This window comes from Odocoileus virginianus, chromosome 1 (assembly GCF_023699985.2).
Source record: "Odocoileus virginianus isolate 20LAN1187 ecotype Illinois chromosome 1, Ovbor_1.2, whole genome shotgun sequence".
In the NCBI taxonomy this organism is placed as follows: domain Eukaryota; kingdom Metazoa; phylum Chordata; class Mammalia; order Artiodactyla; family Cervidae; genus Odocoileus; species Odocoileus virginianus.
In genome coordinates, this window is record NC_069674.1 from 42,347,452 (window position 1) to 42,362,395 (window position 14,944).

At 37.7% G+C, this 14,944-nt stretch overlaps 1 protein-coding gene across 1 annotated transcript; it reads left to right on the top strand.

Annotated features, from left to right (window-relative positions):
• Positions 1 to 10,296: 10,296 nt before the first annotated feature.
• FAM237B (family with sequence similarity 237 member B) lies at positions 10,297 to 12,344 on the top strand. The gene is made up of 2 exons (XM_070467366.1): positions 10,297 to 10,462; positions 11,752 to 12,344. The coding sequence occupies exon 2, from the start codon at positions 11,755 to 11,757 to the stop codon at positions 12,160 to 12,162; it is 408 nt and encodes a 135-aa protein (XP_070323467.1). The 5' UTR covers positions 10,297 to 10,462; positions 11,752 to 11,754; the 3' UTR covers positions 12,163 to 12,344.
• The last annotated feature ends 2,600 nt before the right edge of the window (positions 12,345 to 14,944 follow it).

Below are 14,944 nucleotides of genomic sequence, written 5' to 3' on the forward strand. Positions count from 1 at the left end.
ATGACTGAGTGACTAACACACTTTCCTGTATAGTAATTGAAACTATGTTTAACTTACAGTAACATCTTTCCTCTCTCTCAGCTATTACTGAATTTAGTTGCCCGCTTGCTAACCTTGGCTTCAGACCTTTCCAGATTTGGTTGGAGCATGAAAGGGGGGAAGAAAAATATGGTAAGAAGGTAAGGAAATCCTTACTCAAACTTTGTTTGGTGGGCTAGATTTGAGGTCCTGGGATTGAGAAATATTTAGGGATGACCCTTTCATGGATGGTTTCATAGGTACTGGAAGAGTCCCGTCACTGGGGCCTCTCACCTCGGATTTCCTAATGGATAGATCTCTATTTGAATGGTAGATTTAGACTCTCTCTGCCCTTGCTTCCTCCAGAAATTGGGGGTCCACATAGATCCTATCCTTGTGAATTGAACCCCTTGATCCTTTTCTGTAGCCTTATTGTACTGAATCCAAGATGAGATTTTCCTCATATGCTACCCACCTCCATGCCATGGGAAACCCTCATGTAGACTTTAGCTGGTCATATTTGAGAGTGCTGGCCAATCCCCAAATAGCAGAACCTCTCCCGCATTACTGTCAAAGCAGTTTTTCTGCAGTCATTTTGCCTCATCACTGCAGAAGTAAGACAATAAGTTTTCTTAGTAGGTTTCTCAGAGGCTCCTTTCAGTAGGCTTCCTGGAGACACATCCAAATGAGTGTGAGGGAACAGGCATAGCCTAATCCCTACACATCTGGGATGTAGAACCTGGAGGTCCAGGAATTTTGTGATCCTTTCCTTTAAAAATCTGAATTTGGCTCTGGCACCTGACTTAGGTATGAAGTATCTCTGTCCTCTTGATATCTCAGCTGTAATTTGTCATTCAATATCCTAAGATATTCCCTTTTTGAAAAATAAGAAACTCGGAGCTGGAATTGAATTTGACTAAGATGTTAACACATTATTTTCTGTTCTTTCTTGCATCTGTGTGTGATCTCAAACTTGTCATTTCTCTTCCTGGTTAATTAATAATTTAGTTATGGGGAACTGGAAAAGGAATTAATATGAATTTTTCTCTTTACAACCTTTCTATTATAATAACCGATACTTATTTGGGGATGACATTTCCCACCTCTTTTATTCTTTTTTTCCCTTTCTGGTATGTAAAAGAAATAATAACATAATCCTTCAAGTAAATCTTGGAGGACTGATCTTGGACTGTGAAAACTCTCCTGTGTACCATTCATTTCAAATTTGGACTTCTCTTTGCCTACTCTGTAAATTGCCTCTCCAACAGTTAGGAATGATTACATCTCTTCATTAGGGAAATCATCTTTCACATGAAATGTCATCTTGTTAATATTACCCATCTTGCCATGTAATATTTCTGACAGAAAAATTCTCTCATAGATGAAAGGTGGTTTCTTCCTTTTAATCAAAGGAAAATGGTGTCTCATTAGCTAATAAGCACTCTTTTTTGTTAAAAGACAATAAGATCTATGATGTGTAGAAATTACAGTTCACAGAGTAGAAAAATCAATAATATTTACATCAATTTTGTATTACTTTCTCCTAAGACATTAAAGTGTTGAGACAAGAAAGCAAACAAAGATTACTTGTAAAACATTGCTGTGAGGCTATATATTAAAGTCTGTAGCAGAATTAGATAGGATATAAAATTGAGTGATCTTGACTCATTTAATTTATATAGGCACATAGGAATTACCACTAAGTCAGAGCAATATTATTATTATTTCTTGTACATATCAGAAAGGGAAAAAAGAATAAAAGAGGTGGGATATATCATCCCCAAATAAGTATCATTTTACTAACAACTGTAGCCCAAGTTTATAAAAATCACTATGCTAGTACTAGTCATAATGTCTGAGAATTTCACACGTTAAGGAGTGGTTAAGTTGTTGGAAACAGAAAGTTGAGTTCCTTGAGTCTTTGTCTACCTTGTATATATATACTTATATACTCAATGAAGTAAAATTAAAAAGAGAGCTGACTCTCAAGATGTATCCTTTCTTTATATAAATTTAAAATTCTTTGATAACAATTCAGTCTCTACTCTCCTCTCTGCTTTTACATAATCATAAACATAAAAGGAAGGAAAAAGAAAATCCAGAGGGTAAAGTGTTAGGAAGCACCTAACTTTGCCAGAGGCAACTTCAAATTCATTTAAGAATTTGTTGAAACTTGTGTATGCTCCCAACCCAAAGTTCCTGTGAATATATGTAGAAAAAATTTCATTCCATTTGAGGGCATTCAAGGCTCCTGCAAAATTCATCCATGTAAGCACAGGGAGTTTATGAACCTCCACTTCCTACCAGTTCTGTCAGGAATCCAGTTGATTCAGTTGGCCAAACCCCCTAAATATTTCCCAATTCCAATACCCTCTCACATCTTCACTCTTGCCTTTATCCTTTGCCTGAACTGTAGTAGAAGCCTCCCAGTTGATTTACCTGCTTCTCCCCTTGACCCCTTTGGTTCATGCTTCACAGAGTAACCTGTTGGATCCTTTGAAAACATAAATCAGATAATTTTCTTTTCTAGCTTAAAATTCTCTGATATCTCCTCGTTGCAATTAGAGTGAAATGCAAAGCCATGAGACCCCACATGACTTGGTCCCTGACAGTTTTTTCATGACATTCTCTTGACACGACACACTATCCATATACCAAATTTAAGACCTTTCTGCTAGCTATTCCCTTTGCCTGACATGTCCTAACATAGCCAGCTCTTCTTATATTCTTGGCCAACTCTTTCTTTCTCTTTTTTAAAGATTTTTTTAAAATGTGGACCACTTTTAAGGCCTTTATTGAATTTTTTACAATATTGCTTCTGTTTTATGTTTTTGGTTTTTTGGCTGCAAAGCATGAGGGATCTCCCCAACCAGGGATCAAACCTGCACCCCCTGCATTGGCAAGTGAAGTCTTAATCACTAGACCTCCAGGGAAGTCCCCTTAGCCAACTCTTTCATGTCATTGTAGTCTCAGCTGAACTGTCATCTCTTCAGAAATGTCTTCCAGACCACCACACCTAAGATTGTAGCCACCTCTCAGTTATCTTCTGTTATTTTCATAACACTTGCCACTATCTAAAATGGTCCCTTTTCTTTATATATCTGTTTACTTGTTTACTATCTGTCTCCTACCTCTAGTGCTTTGTCTACTTGTTTTCCACTACAGCTCCAAGCCTAGCTCAGCATCTGGCAAGAAGTGAGTATTCATTAGATACTTGTTGAGTAAAGTGCATGACGGTTTTCTTTTATTAAAAATTATGAAATGAGTTGATGTTGTCACAATTATACTCTGAGTTTTTATAACATATGCTTATAGAAATAATAGAATTTTAATTAACACTGACTGTCATGCCAATGAATTCAAACTAGTGGTATTTACTAAATTTAAGGAAATTACCCAGTAACATCTGTCTTACTACCACAACTCAACTCAACTCTCATGCTAGTGAGACTCAATTCTAATAAATTCCTTTTATAGATTTTTTTTAACCTACAAAATTAGGGTGATGGAGGAATTCTAACATGAGTTGCTCTTGTAAGATGATCCTTCTACATATGACATGGGTAAACTCTAAGTGAGGCATTGGAGAATGACCAAAAGTAAATAGATTCTAGAGTGCAGTTGAAAGTTTGTAAGAAGGGTTGTACTCAGATCCCTTGTTTTCTAAACTAAGGACAAAATTCAGTCTGTCCCCTGCATTTTGGCTAAAATTCTGCTACAAAACACTAGGTTTTGTGGCTTGAAGAGTAGAGGGCTGAGTTTGGCATAACTGTAGTTGCTTAAAAGTAAGGGGAAAATCCAAAGTAGGAGGGATCCAGAGAAAGGAATCCCTAAATCTTTTTAATGACTCTTCTGCCAATGCCTGAATCACGCCTGAACAGGACAGACTTTAAGCCGTCAGCCTTCCAAAATATAGCCCAATCCATCAATTGTATGCTAAACCAAGCAAACATACCAAAAAAACCCAAAACAAAACAAAAGCACAACTAACATTCTTTGTGAGAGTATTACAGACTCCAATCTGTTTGGAAAATATATGTTAAGGATATACCTAAAGTTGCTAGGATAATAACATGTTAAGGATACAACCTAAAATTACTTAATTAACCAAGAAACATGGAAATTGTGACTCATTTTTGAGACAAAAGACAAATCAACAAAGATCAGCCCATAGATACCACATATGCTGAAACCAACAGACAATGATTTAAAACAATTACTATAAAACATATTCAAGGACATAAAAGAAAATACGTGCATTATGAATGAAATATAGAAAATCTAACAGAGAAATAGAAACTATAACAAAAGAAATGTAAATTCTAGAACTAAAAACTGTAATATCTGAAATAAAATTTACCAGATATACTTAACAATAGAATGCAGGTGATAAAAGAATCAGCAAAGCTGAAGATAGAAATTATTGGGAATTCCCTGGTGGTCCAGTGGTTAGAACTCTGGCCTTCCACTGCAGAGGGCATGGGTTCAATCCCTGGTCAGGGAACTAAAATCCTAGATGCCAGCCAGAAAAGAAAAATGAAAAAAATTAAATTAATAGAAATTGTCTAACCTGAGGAACACAGAGAAAAAAAATAATGAAGTAAAAATGAATGAGCCTCAGGAACTATACTGAAACCTCTAAGATATGTGTAATTAGAACCCCAGAAGGAGATGAGAGAAGGGAATAATGGGCAGAAATAATATCTAAGGAAAATGTGGCTGAATATTTTCCAAATTTTGTGGAAGATATAAATTTACACATTCAAGAGCTTAACAAACCTCAGATGAGATAACAACAAAGAAAACCACACTGTTGAATAATAATTTGGCTGTCTTTTTGTCCCTAGTCCCTAGGAGACAACCTCTAAATCTTTGTAATTTCTTGGAGTGATAGGACAGTCTTTGTTACTCATGGTGGGCCTCTGGGCCCACACCTAAATTTATGCTAATAAGATGACTCAAAATGGGGGCTAGCCACATGAGAAAGACCAAGCATGGAATTACAGGGTTGGGGCTTTGAGTTAGGTGTTATAAGCCCAGCCTCTGAAGAGGGCAGGATTGGCTGGAGATTGAGTTCAAGCACATGGCCAATGATTCAATCAAAATATTCAAAATTCATTCAGTCAATCAAGCCTATGTAATGAAACTCCAGTAAAAACTAGTCACTGAGGTGAGCCTGATTAGGTAATTATACAGTAATGTGCCTGGAAGGTCGGGCATTCTAAGGACACAAAAGCTTTGTTTGTTGGACCCCCAGACCTTACTCTATGGGTCTTTCCACTTGGCTGGTCCTGATTTATATACTTTGTGATAAGATTATAATTATAGGGTTCCATCCCTAGTTAGGGAATTAGATCCAGCATGCCTCAGCTAAGAGTTCATACACTGCAACTAAAGAGCCCACATGCCACAATGAAAAGTCCTGCATGCTGCAACTAAGACCTGGTACAGTCAAATCAATAAAAAAAATAATCCCATGGACAGAGGAGCCTGGCAGGATACAGTCCATGGGGTCACAAAGAGTTGGACACGATTGAGCAACTGAACATGCAAGTACAAGTTCTGTGAATCATTTTAGCTAACTATAATACATTGGGGAATACTGGAAACCCCTGTATTGGTAGTCAGTTGATCAGAAGTGTGGGTGACCTGGAAACTCTGGAATTTGTACCTGGCTTCTGATGTGAGGGTAGGATTATGCTCCTAACTTGCCAAATGTGGCCTAATTCTAGGTAGTTAGCATTGTTGAGTCTTGCCCCCCAGACTACAGGTTTGAGGCATTGCCCCAAGGTCACAGAAGGGAAACCCAGAACTAAGCTCACCTCTAAAGCTGACTGAGTCCCTTTGTAACTGTTGCCAAAAGCCCTGTTGATCATCACTAACAAAATTCCTGGCTCCCAATTAGACAAAGATGCCCACTACAGTAGACACCTTATAGCACTCCAACCAGTCACCTAACACCAATCTTCCAACAGGAATTTTCTTTATCTTGATGCTATAAAAATTGGCTATTAACTCTCGAAAGTGCTTGACTCTCCCTGGTCTGTCAGGAGGTTGGCCTGCTGCACTTGCAGTCCCCGCCTTATCTCTATCCTTTGTTCTTAATACGCTCACTCTTGTCTGCACACTCTGTATCTTGGCGCCTCCTTGGTGACTCAGACAGTGAAGAATCTGCCTGTAATTCAGGAGACCCAGGTTCCATCTTGGGTCGGGATGATCCCCCTGGAGAAGGGCATGGCAACTCTCTCCAGTACTCTTGCCTGGAGAATTGCATGGGCTGAGGTGCCTGGTGGGCTACAGTCCATAGGGTCACAGCTGGATATGACTGAGCAACTAAAACACACTGTGTCTGGGGATTCTTTTCCAATCTGTGCTCAGATTGCCCCAACAAGAATCAGAACTGCACTGCACAAACCTAGGCACATTATTATCAAATTTGAGGGGAAAAAGTTATTTTGAAAGCTGTCAGAGAAAAATGATACATTGCATTTGAATTTGATTTGAATTACTGACTACCAGAACACAGTGGAGCATCTTTAAAGTGCCGGAGGGAAAGGGAGAACAAGACTGCAACAAATCAGAATTCTATATCCAGTGAAAATTGCCTTCCAAGAATGAAGGTGAAATAAAATATATTTTCAGAAAAAGAAAACTAAAAGAATATATTGACAGTGGGCATGCACTATAAGAAATAATAAGGAAGTGCGTGCATGCATGCTAAATCTCTTCAGTTGTGTCCGACTCTGTGCGACCCTATGGACTGTAGCCTGCTAAGCTCCTCTGTCCATGGGATTCTCCAGGCAAGAATACTGGAGAGGGTTGCCCTGCCCTTCTCGAGGGGATCTTCCCAACCCAGGGATCGAACCCAACTGTCTTACATTGCAGGTGGATTCTTTAACCATCTGAGTCACTAGGGGAGACCCACTAAAGGAAGTACTACAGGCTAAAGAGAAATAAAAAGAGATGCAAATTCAGATCTTGTTGTTGGGGGTATGGATGAGAGCATTGAAGATTGTAGTATCTATCATGGAATTTTAATGTATGTAGATGCTATACATTTGACAACTTTAGCAAAAACAGGCAAGGGTGAGTGAATGAACTCCTGTCTTGAAAGACTTCTGTATTTGACATGAATTGACTCAATATTAACCCTAAGTAGTCTGTGAAAAGTTAAGGATATATATTGTGATCCGTAAAACAACCACTAAAAATTAATGCAAAGAGGTAAAATAAGGATGCTGGAATACATGTTTATACATATGCTGTGTTAGATAAACCAAAGATAAAGGTAAACAAATCTAAGTCAAACTTTTTATTTCTTGTACTTATTAAATGATGACAAAATATTTCTGTTAGTGGTCTTTTTTGCCAAGGGTTAAGATTATATGATCTTTTTTTCAACTTCTCTCTTCAGCTCTTTCTTTTTCTCCTGCCTCAGAGTCAGTGTTTTGTTCATCTTTTTCTCCTATGTTCTTGAAAAAAAAATTGCCTATTTTCCCTTCAATTTGTCAGCAGTCAGCTAGTGCTTGTATTCTCTGCAGGGTACTTATTTGTTTCAACTTCATTTCCTGTCCTCTTTCTCCCTAAGGTCATTGAATCACATTTTGATAAATACATTGTTATTAAGGTTTACTAGAGGCCATTACATTGGTAGATGTTTTAAATTAACGTCTTTCATTATAATGAGTCAGAAAGTCAGTGAATTGAAAAATTACTCTTTGTGTGGGTATTCAACATTAGTTAGTCAACGTGTCCTTGCTGTGTGTGGAGTGCTCTTCTGAATTCTGTGGGAGTGTGATTGTGGCAGTATTTCCTGGAGATAAAGCTATATAAAGAAGAAATAGGGTAAACAGAAGTGTCAGATAAGTGATCATAGGTAGGAAGCATGGGGGCAAATGAATAGGCTACTGGCCTGACTAACCCAGGAAATTTTCACAGGCAATACTAGAATGTGAAGGAGAAATCAGCTAAAAAATATTTATTGAGTGCTGATTGCATCATATGCCAGTCACCAGAAGAACATGAAATAAAGATACTATTTTTAGTATTTAGATAGTATTTAATATTTCCTAAAGATAGTAGGAAAGATTACATGTTCTCATGGGGGGAAAACACAATATATATAGTCATAGATGCCAAGTACAAATAGATGCCAAATATTATAGTGAAAAATGGATGCTTAATTGCAGAAGGAAGGCTGAGTTAAATGGAGGGGGCTTTGAGAAAGAGAGAGAAACAGAGAGAAAGGGAGAGATAGGATATAACTTGAATGATGAAGTCTGGGGACAACGGGCATATGCTGGAATAAGAGGATCATGATAAGATGGTGATGAATATATTGCTGCTGGTGACGTATGTTGGTAAACATGATACCTGGTATGGAAAGTTGCATATTATTCAGGGTTTGTTTTAGACAAAATTATAATTAGATGGATTAGTTGACTTGACTTTATAAATAACAAGTTGTTAAATCTAAGCTTCTACATGAATTTATCATGGCTATGTTTAAATAAATTGTGCACTTTTGAGTTTCAGCACTCCTGTTTGCCACATGAAAAATATTATTTTCTAGACCAGTTCTCCAAGTGGAGACCTATCTAGTGTTCCGATTCTTCAGCTATATCCTCTGTCTTAGTCCATTCAGGATTACATAACAAAATACCACAAACCAGCTAGTTTATAAACAACAAAAATTTATTTTTCACAGTTCTGATGGCTAGAAGCCCAAGATCAGGGTACCAGCATGGTTGGGTTTTAGTGAAGGCTCTTTTCTGGGTTGCCTTCTTCTGGCTGTGTCCTCACCTGATAGAAGGGGCCAGGTTCCCTCTGGAGCCTCTTTTAAAGGCAGTGTTTGTCACTCAGTCGTATCTAACTCTTTGTGACCCTGTGGACTATAGCCTGTCAGGATCCTCTGTACATGGAATTCTCCAGGCAAGAATACTAGAATGGGTTATCATTTCCTTCTCCAGGGGATCTTCCCCACCCAGGGATCAAACCTGGGTCCCCTGCATTGAAGGCGGATTCTTTACCATCTGAGCCACCAGGGAAGCCCCTTTTATAAGGCACTGGTCCCATAAACATTTCCCATGGGGCTCCATGTGCTAATACCATCACCTCTGGGGATTAGAATTTAAACATAAAGTTTGGAGGGGCACAAACATTCACACTATAGCATCCTCCCTTTGGTTCTGTCACATCATACCACCTGGAGCTTATATGGATTGATTGTTCTGTCTCTTCCTTCTTCACTGATTCCATTTGAAGTTCATGGACCCCTAAGTTTGGGCATAGTCTTCTATCTTCATCTTAACTTTATCAGTGTATACTTTAATGGGATCAATAATTTTCTATCAAAACAGAGATCTCTCAACTTAATTTGATTTCTAGATGATTTTAGATACTCCAGAAGATCCAGAATTAATTCTAATGCAACACATCCTGGATCAAGTTTAACCTCCCCGCTAATCCTCCTTTCTGTTTTTCATATTGTTACTGTCACCCTCCAAAAGCAGGCATACTGAAAACATTAGTTCTCTTTTCTTTCCATGTCATATCAATGTGACTAGTTACTAAGCTTTGTCTTTATGTATTTGAACTATGTAATCTTGTCACTGTTCTAGAAGTTTTAACATGCATTATTTGACAGTAGAAAAGAATACACCTAACACATTTGTTGGGAACCATAATCATTTAAGAGAGTAAGGAAATTCCCTTCTAAATTTACTAAGAATATTTTTGTTTGTCTTTTGTTTTAATCTTGAATGGGTGTTGAATTTTATCAAATGGTTTCTCTCTTCAGTTTGTTTATGTGGTGAATCCACTAATTGATTTTCATGTGTTGATCTTTCATTAATTAGGATAATCCCAGCTTGATGCTGATGTGTATTTTCCTAGATCCTACCGAATTTGGTTTGATAATATTTTGTTTAGTATTTTTCACCTATCGTATTTTAGTGAGATGGTCTTGTGACTTTACTACTCTTTTTCACATTGTTCTTGTTTCTGGGTCTCAGGGCTGCGGAGGTGAGCAAGGTGAGGGCGGGGCCTTGAGAGCAGCCACCCACTCTCTGCCGGCTCTTGGTCTCTAGAAAAGGCGCGTGGTTCGCTCTGCCGGGCTGACTGCGGAGCCCCCAGCGGCAGCAGCAGGTTCCGCAGCGCCGCTGTCAAGGAGCCTGAGCCACTTGGCTCCGCAGCACGGTGCCGCCTAGAGGTCTCCGCAGGGCGAGTTCGGAGTGCCGGGTGAGCGCTCGCGGCAGGTCCCAGAGCACCGCTTTCGCCTGTCACCTGCCTGCAGGGGGTGGGCTTGGCTGGGCAGGGGATGGGAGTCCCCTCTGAGACCTCTTGTCCCCCCCCCAAGCAGGAGCCACCCTCGTACCTCGAGGAAGCGCAGCGAACGAACGCAGGAGATCGCACCAGGACGTCTGTCTCTGCCGCCTAAGGAGAGGTACCATTCCCCGCCGGCTCCCTCTGCGCGCAGGTGACCCGACCCGGGAGGAGAGCACTGGATCGGGAAAGTAACCTGAAATTCTCGGGGAAGAAAATTCTCTGGTCCCACTCCGTCCCTTTGTGTCATAAACTGGCCACTGTCAGCTTTACTTGGGAAATATGCACAATTTGGGGGAAATCGTGTTAGCTGTGTTTGGGAAATCTGCACAATTTTCCACAGTGTGAAACGACCTGAATAACCTAAATTTAAATTTGTTTCCTTCGATGTGTCTCTTTCACCTAACTTTATTTCTTTTGGCGGAGAGGCGGGATGCTGGAGGGGCGGGGGGAGTGAAGGACCGCGGTATACAGGGAAGAATGTGAATCCCATCTCCTGGATCTGTCCTGGACACTCCACTCCTGGCTGTGAAGGTTGTGTCACGGACATTTCCAGTGCCAGCCTGGAATGATTAACTGTATGGCCATTCAAAGCGAATTTAGACATTGACTTCATCTATACGCTTCAGGCCCATTTACTGAGCAGTCAGTTTTTAGAGAAATTGGTGCACAGAATCATGAGAAAATATCAGAATTTTTCTTGAATTTCTTGAATGACATTTCTTGAATGTCATTTGTGTTGCACCATGTCATATTAGCTTCTATCATCTTTATTGTCTTCAGACTCCTGAACAACTTGAGAAAAGCCAGGGATCCACTAGATATCAGTGCATAACGTATTTTTTAATGAATATTCAAAAGTTCATCAATAACTTTGAAACCTAAAATGGTGCTTGAGTGTTCAACACTTAATAGATTGGAAAACACCAGTGAAACACAACCACACACTCTTTTTCTTATGGTTACACATAAAATGGGCTACATTTTGATCCTCTTGATTGAAATGTATGGTGGTAAGAGTCTTGGATAGGGAGACAGAAGACCTAAGAACTTGCTGAACCATATCAAGAGAATTTTTCTAACCTGTAAAAGGAAAAGGTTGGAGCACATGCTCCAAAGATCTTTGATGAAATGACTCTCATCACTTCATAAACATGTGTTGGATTTCAGTGACTCCTGAAGACTTTATCAGAATGTTGGTAAACTTGTTACTCTAATATCCTTTTGAGGGGAGGTCTGAAAGTCAGCAACTTAAAGGAAAACCAGCAAATACATAGTAGGCAATTTTGATTTGATGAAAACCAAATATATAAGTATTTATAATTTTTAGGTTTAAACAGATCATAAAGTAATTGAATAATTTTCTTTTTTAAGCTAAGAACATATTCCTTCTTTTTTTTTTCTATACAGAATATGGATTTTGCCACAAGATGGTTCTACCTGCCTTTGGGTTGCATGTTGCTGATCCATCTGACTCATGCTGACTTTGAATTTCAAAAGTGGGTACTTGCCAGCAACAACCCAGGGATCATGGAAGACATTGATCCCCAGTGCTGGAATATGTGCTCTTTGACATTGATAGAACTCAAGGAACTCAAGATAGAGCACAATGTGGATGCTTTCTGGAATTTCATGTTGTTCCTGCAAAAATCCCAGTGGCCTAGACATTATAATGTCTTCTTAAGCATAGCTCAGGATTTCTGGGACATGTATGTAGACTGCTTGCTTTCAAGATCTCATGGAATGGGCAGAAGACAGTTGATGTCTCCCAGGTATAATTTTCTACAGAAGATAAGAGAATTTAAATGTGTACTGAGATAATAGCAGTTTGGTTTTCTTAAAAATTCAACATTTAATCTTTCTGATTTTTAAAGTTTTTCTAATAAGCTAGCAAATTTGCCGTATTTTTCCTAATATGATCAGCTTTGATTTTCATTTTTGCTGATTTTATACTGTTTAGAAGCCATAGGAGCTCTGATGTGCAAATACTTGATTCTAAATGATCTTGGGATATAATATATTTTGGTAATCATTAAATAAATATCATCTTATTTTTTCCCATGAATAGTTCTGAAGAAAGTCATTTAGCCTTGTAATTATTCATATTACATTTGTTAAAAAAATTTTAAACATCAACATGTGTTTAGACTTTTGAAATTAATTTTTTAAGTAGGGTTGCTTAAAGGGAGGGAAACTTAAGAATCATATTAAAATAAGTGTTAACAATTTTTCCTCTCTGACTTTACAGGACTGGATTTTATAAAACGTGAGTTTTACATTTAAGAGAACACGGAAAAATACCTCAAGCAGTATGACACCAACCTGAAAATTTAACCCTGTGTCAGTATTTATGAGTTCAAATATTTCCTACAGCATTTATCAAAATTGTTATTTCCAGTTCTTTAATATTGATGAAGGTTGTATTTTTGTTGATGTGTAATTGTTAGAATCATCATTTCTATATTTTTGGATAATTTGTCAATAATTTTTTATTTAGAAGGCATCTTTGTAAAGCATCTTTTTTTTAAAAGAAAACATCACTTAAAATGCAAATACAATATATATATTTTAATACAATGATCAGTGGAGTAAAATAATAACCAATTTTATCTGGTGTTATATATAATATTGACCTTAAAACTGTGCCAAAACTAATGCCAATATTATCCTAAAAAGTAATATTTAATCTTGATGTAGTGTACTCTGTGGCTTCTGATATATTTGTCTCATCACCAAGCTATCTTATATATTATTTTTTATCCATTAAGGTCTAAAATTTCATTTTATGTTCTCATTTTTATTGCCCTCATTTTAAAAAAGGAATAACGTACAGAAGAGTAGTAAGAAACTTCATTTTAGTAAAGTGCAAAAGTAAAGTGAAAGTCACTCAGTCATGTCCAGCTTCACTCAGTCATGTCCAACTCTGTGACCCCATGGACTCTATAGTTCATGGAATTCTGCAGACCAGAATAATGGAGTGTGTAGCCTTTCCCTTCTCCAGGGGATTTTCCCAACCAACCCAGGGATCAAACCCAGGTCTCCTGCAATTTCAGGCAGATTCTTTACCAGTTGAGCCACAAGGCAAGCCCAGGAATACTGGAGTGGGTAGCCTGTCCCTTCTCCAGCAGATCTTCCCAACCCAGGAATCAAACTGGGGTTTCCTGTGTTGCAGGTGGATTCTTTACCAACTGAGCTAACAGGGAAGCCCTTTAGTAAAATGTAATTGGATAGAATTTTTGTCTCTAGAAGACAAAAATTGTTTTTATATTTCCATTTATATAACACATTTTATTCTAAAAAGGATGTGGAATTTAAAGAAATATACCAAACAATAGAATAACATGAATTAGATTAAGAGATTGGGATGATGAGAAATAGGAAACAAATAATATGCAGTTAAAGTTTTAGATCAAAGCTTTTAAATGTATGTCATAAAGTTCTATACCTTTGATAAAGGGTAGCCATAAATTTAGTCTGAATTTCCAATGTGAATTGGGGCTCATGAACGGTTTCAAGATTCACAGTGGGGACCAAGCAATATGTTTGGGAGCCTAGCTTTTCCTAGGTCTAAGGATCAATAGAAGTCTGTCTGTCCCATAAGTTTTTTATAATGGCTGCCATGGGTTAAAGCATTGTGTTTTCAAGTATCCCAACAATAGCCTTCAATGTAACTTGATGCCAGCACACCCAAACACAATTAAATACAAACAATTTCAAAAGCATCAAAAGTAATATGAATTGTCTGATGGTTTGATTTGATCCAAGAATAAATTTTGAATTAGGGGGCCTGACATTCTTTGAGTTGTGGACCACTTTGAAATTCTGATGAAATTATAGACCCTTTACTAGGGGTTTTATATATATACACCCATACTTTGTACATAATTTCAGGGGTCCCATGAGTCCTAGGTCAAGAAACTCCAGTATTAAGGAATGAATGGACTGCATACCTTTCAGGTATTTTTTTTTACAAGTAGCATTTCATATAAATAAGTTTTGTATAATAACTGGTTACAGATAATATGAGGTTTTAAGTTTAATATTATAAATTTTCTAGATTGAGAATATTTGATCTTGCCAATTACAGATAGATCCCTAAGCTCAGAAAAGCAACTAGTTGGAGGGTAGACCATATGTTCTCTTATAAAAATGACCAAATACCCATGAAGCTGATTAATTAATTTCCTTTTATAGAGGCATGGGGTCATGATTTTTCCTTAGAAAACAGTCCTCTTTTGGAACTTCAGAAGTTAAATGCCATAAAGCAAGATCATGTCATTTTAGCCTAAAAAATTATTCAACCAGTTGTCAGCAATCCTTGTTGTCATAAAAATTTTATTGCAGCAATGATGAGCTTTTTAATATTAATAAAATTAATTTCTAACCTTCCAAAACAGATTAACTGAAAATGGTTTTCTAGTTCTCCTAGTTTAATTTACATGCTACCTTGGATTATTAAAGAAGTTAAAATAAGGATATTTGCTAAACTGAGAATTCTGGTTTTAGAGCCGTCCATCTTAAGTCTCATTGATGGTACTTAGATATAATGCTCTGTTAAATCCCCCCAGTTTTGGGCATAAATCATGTCATTTGTATACAGAAG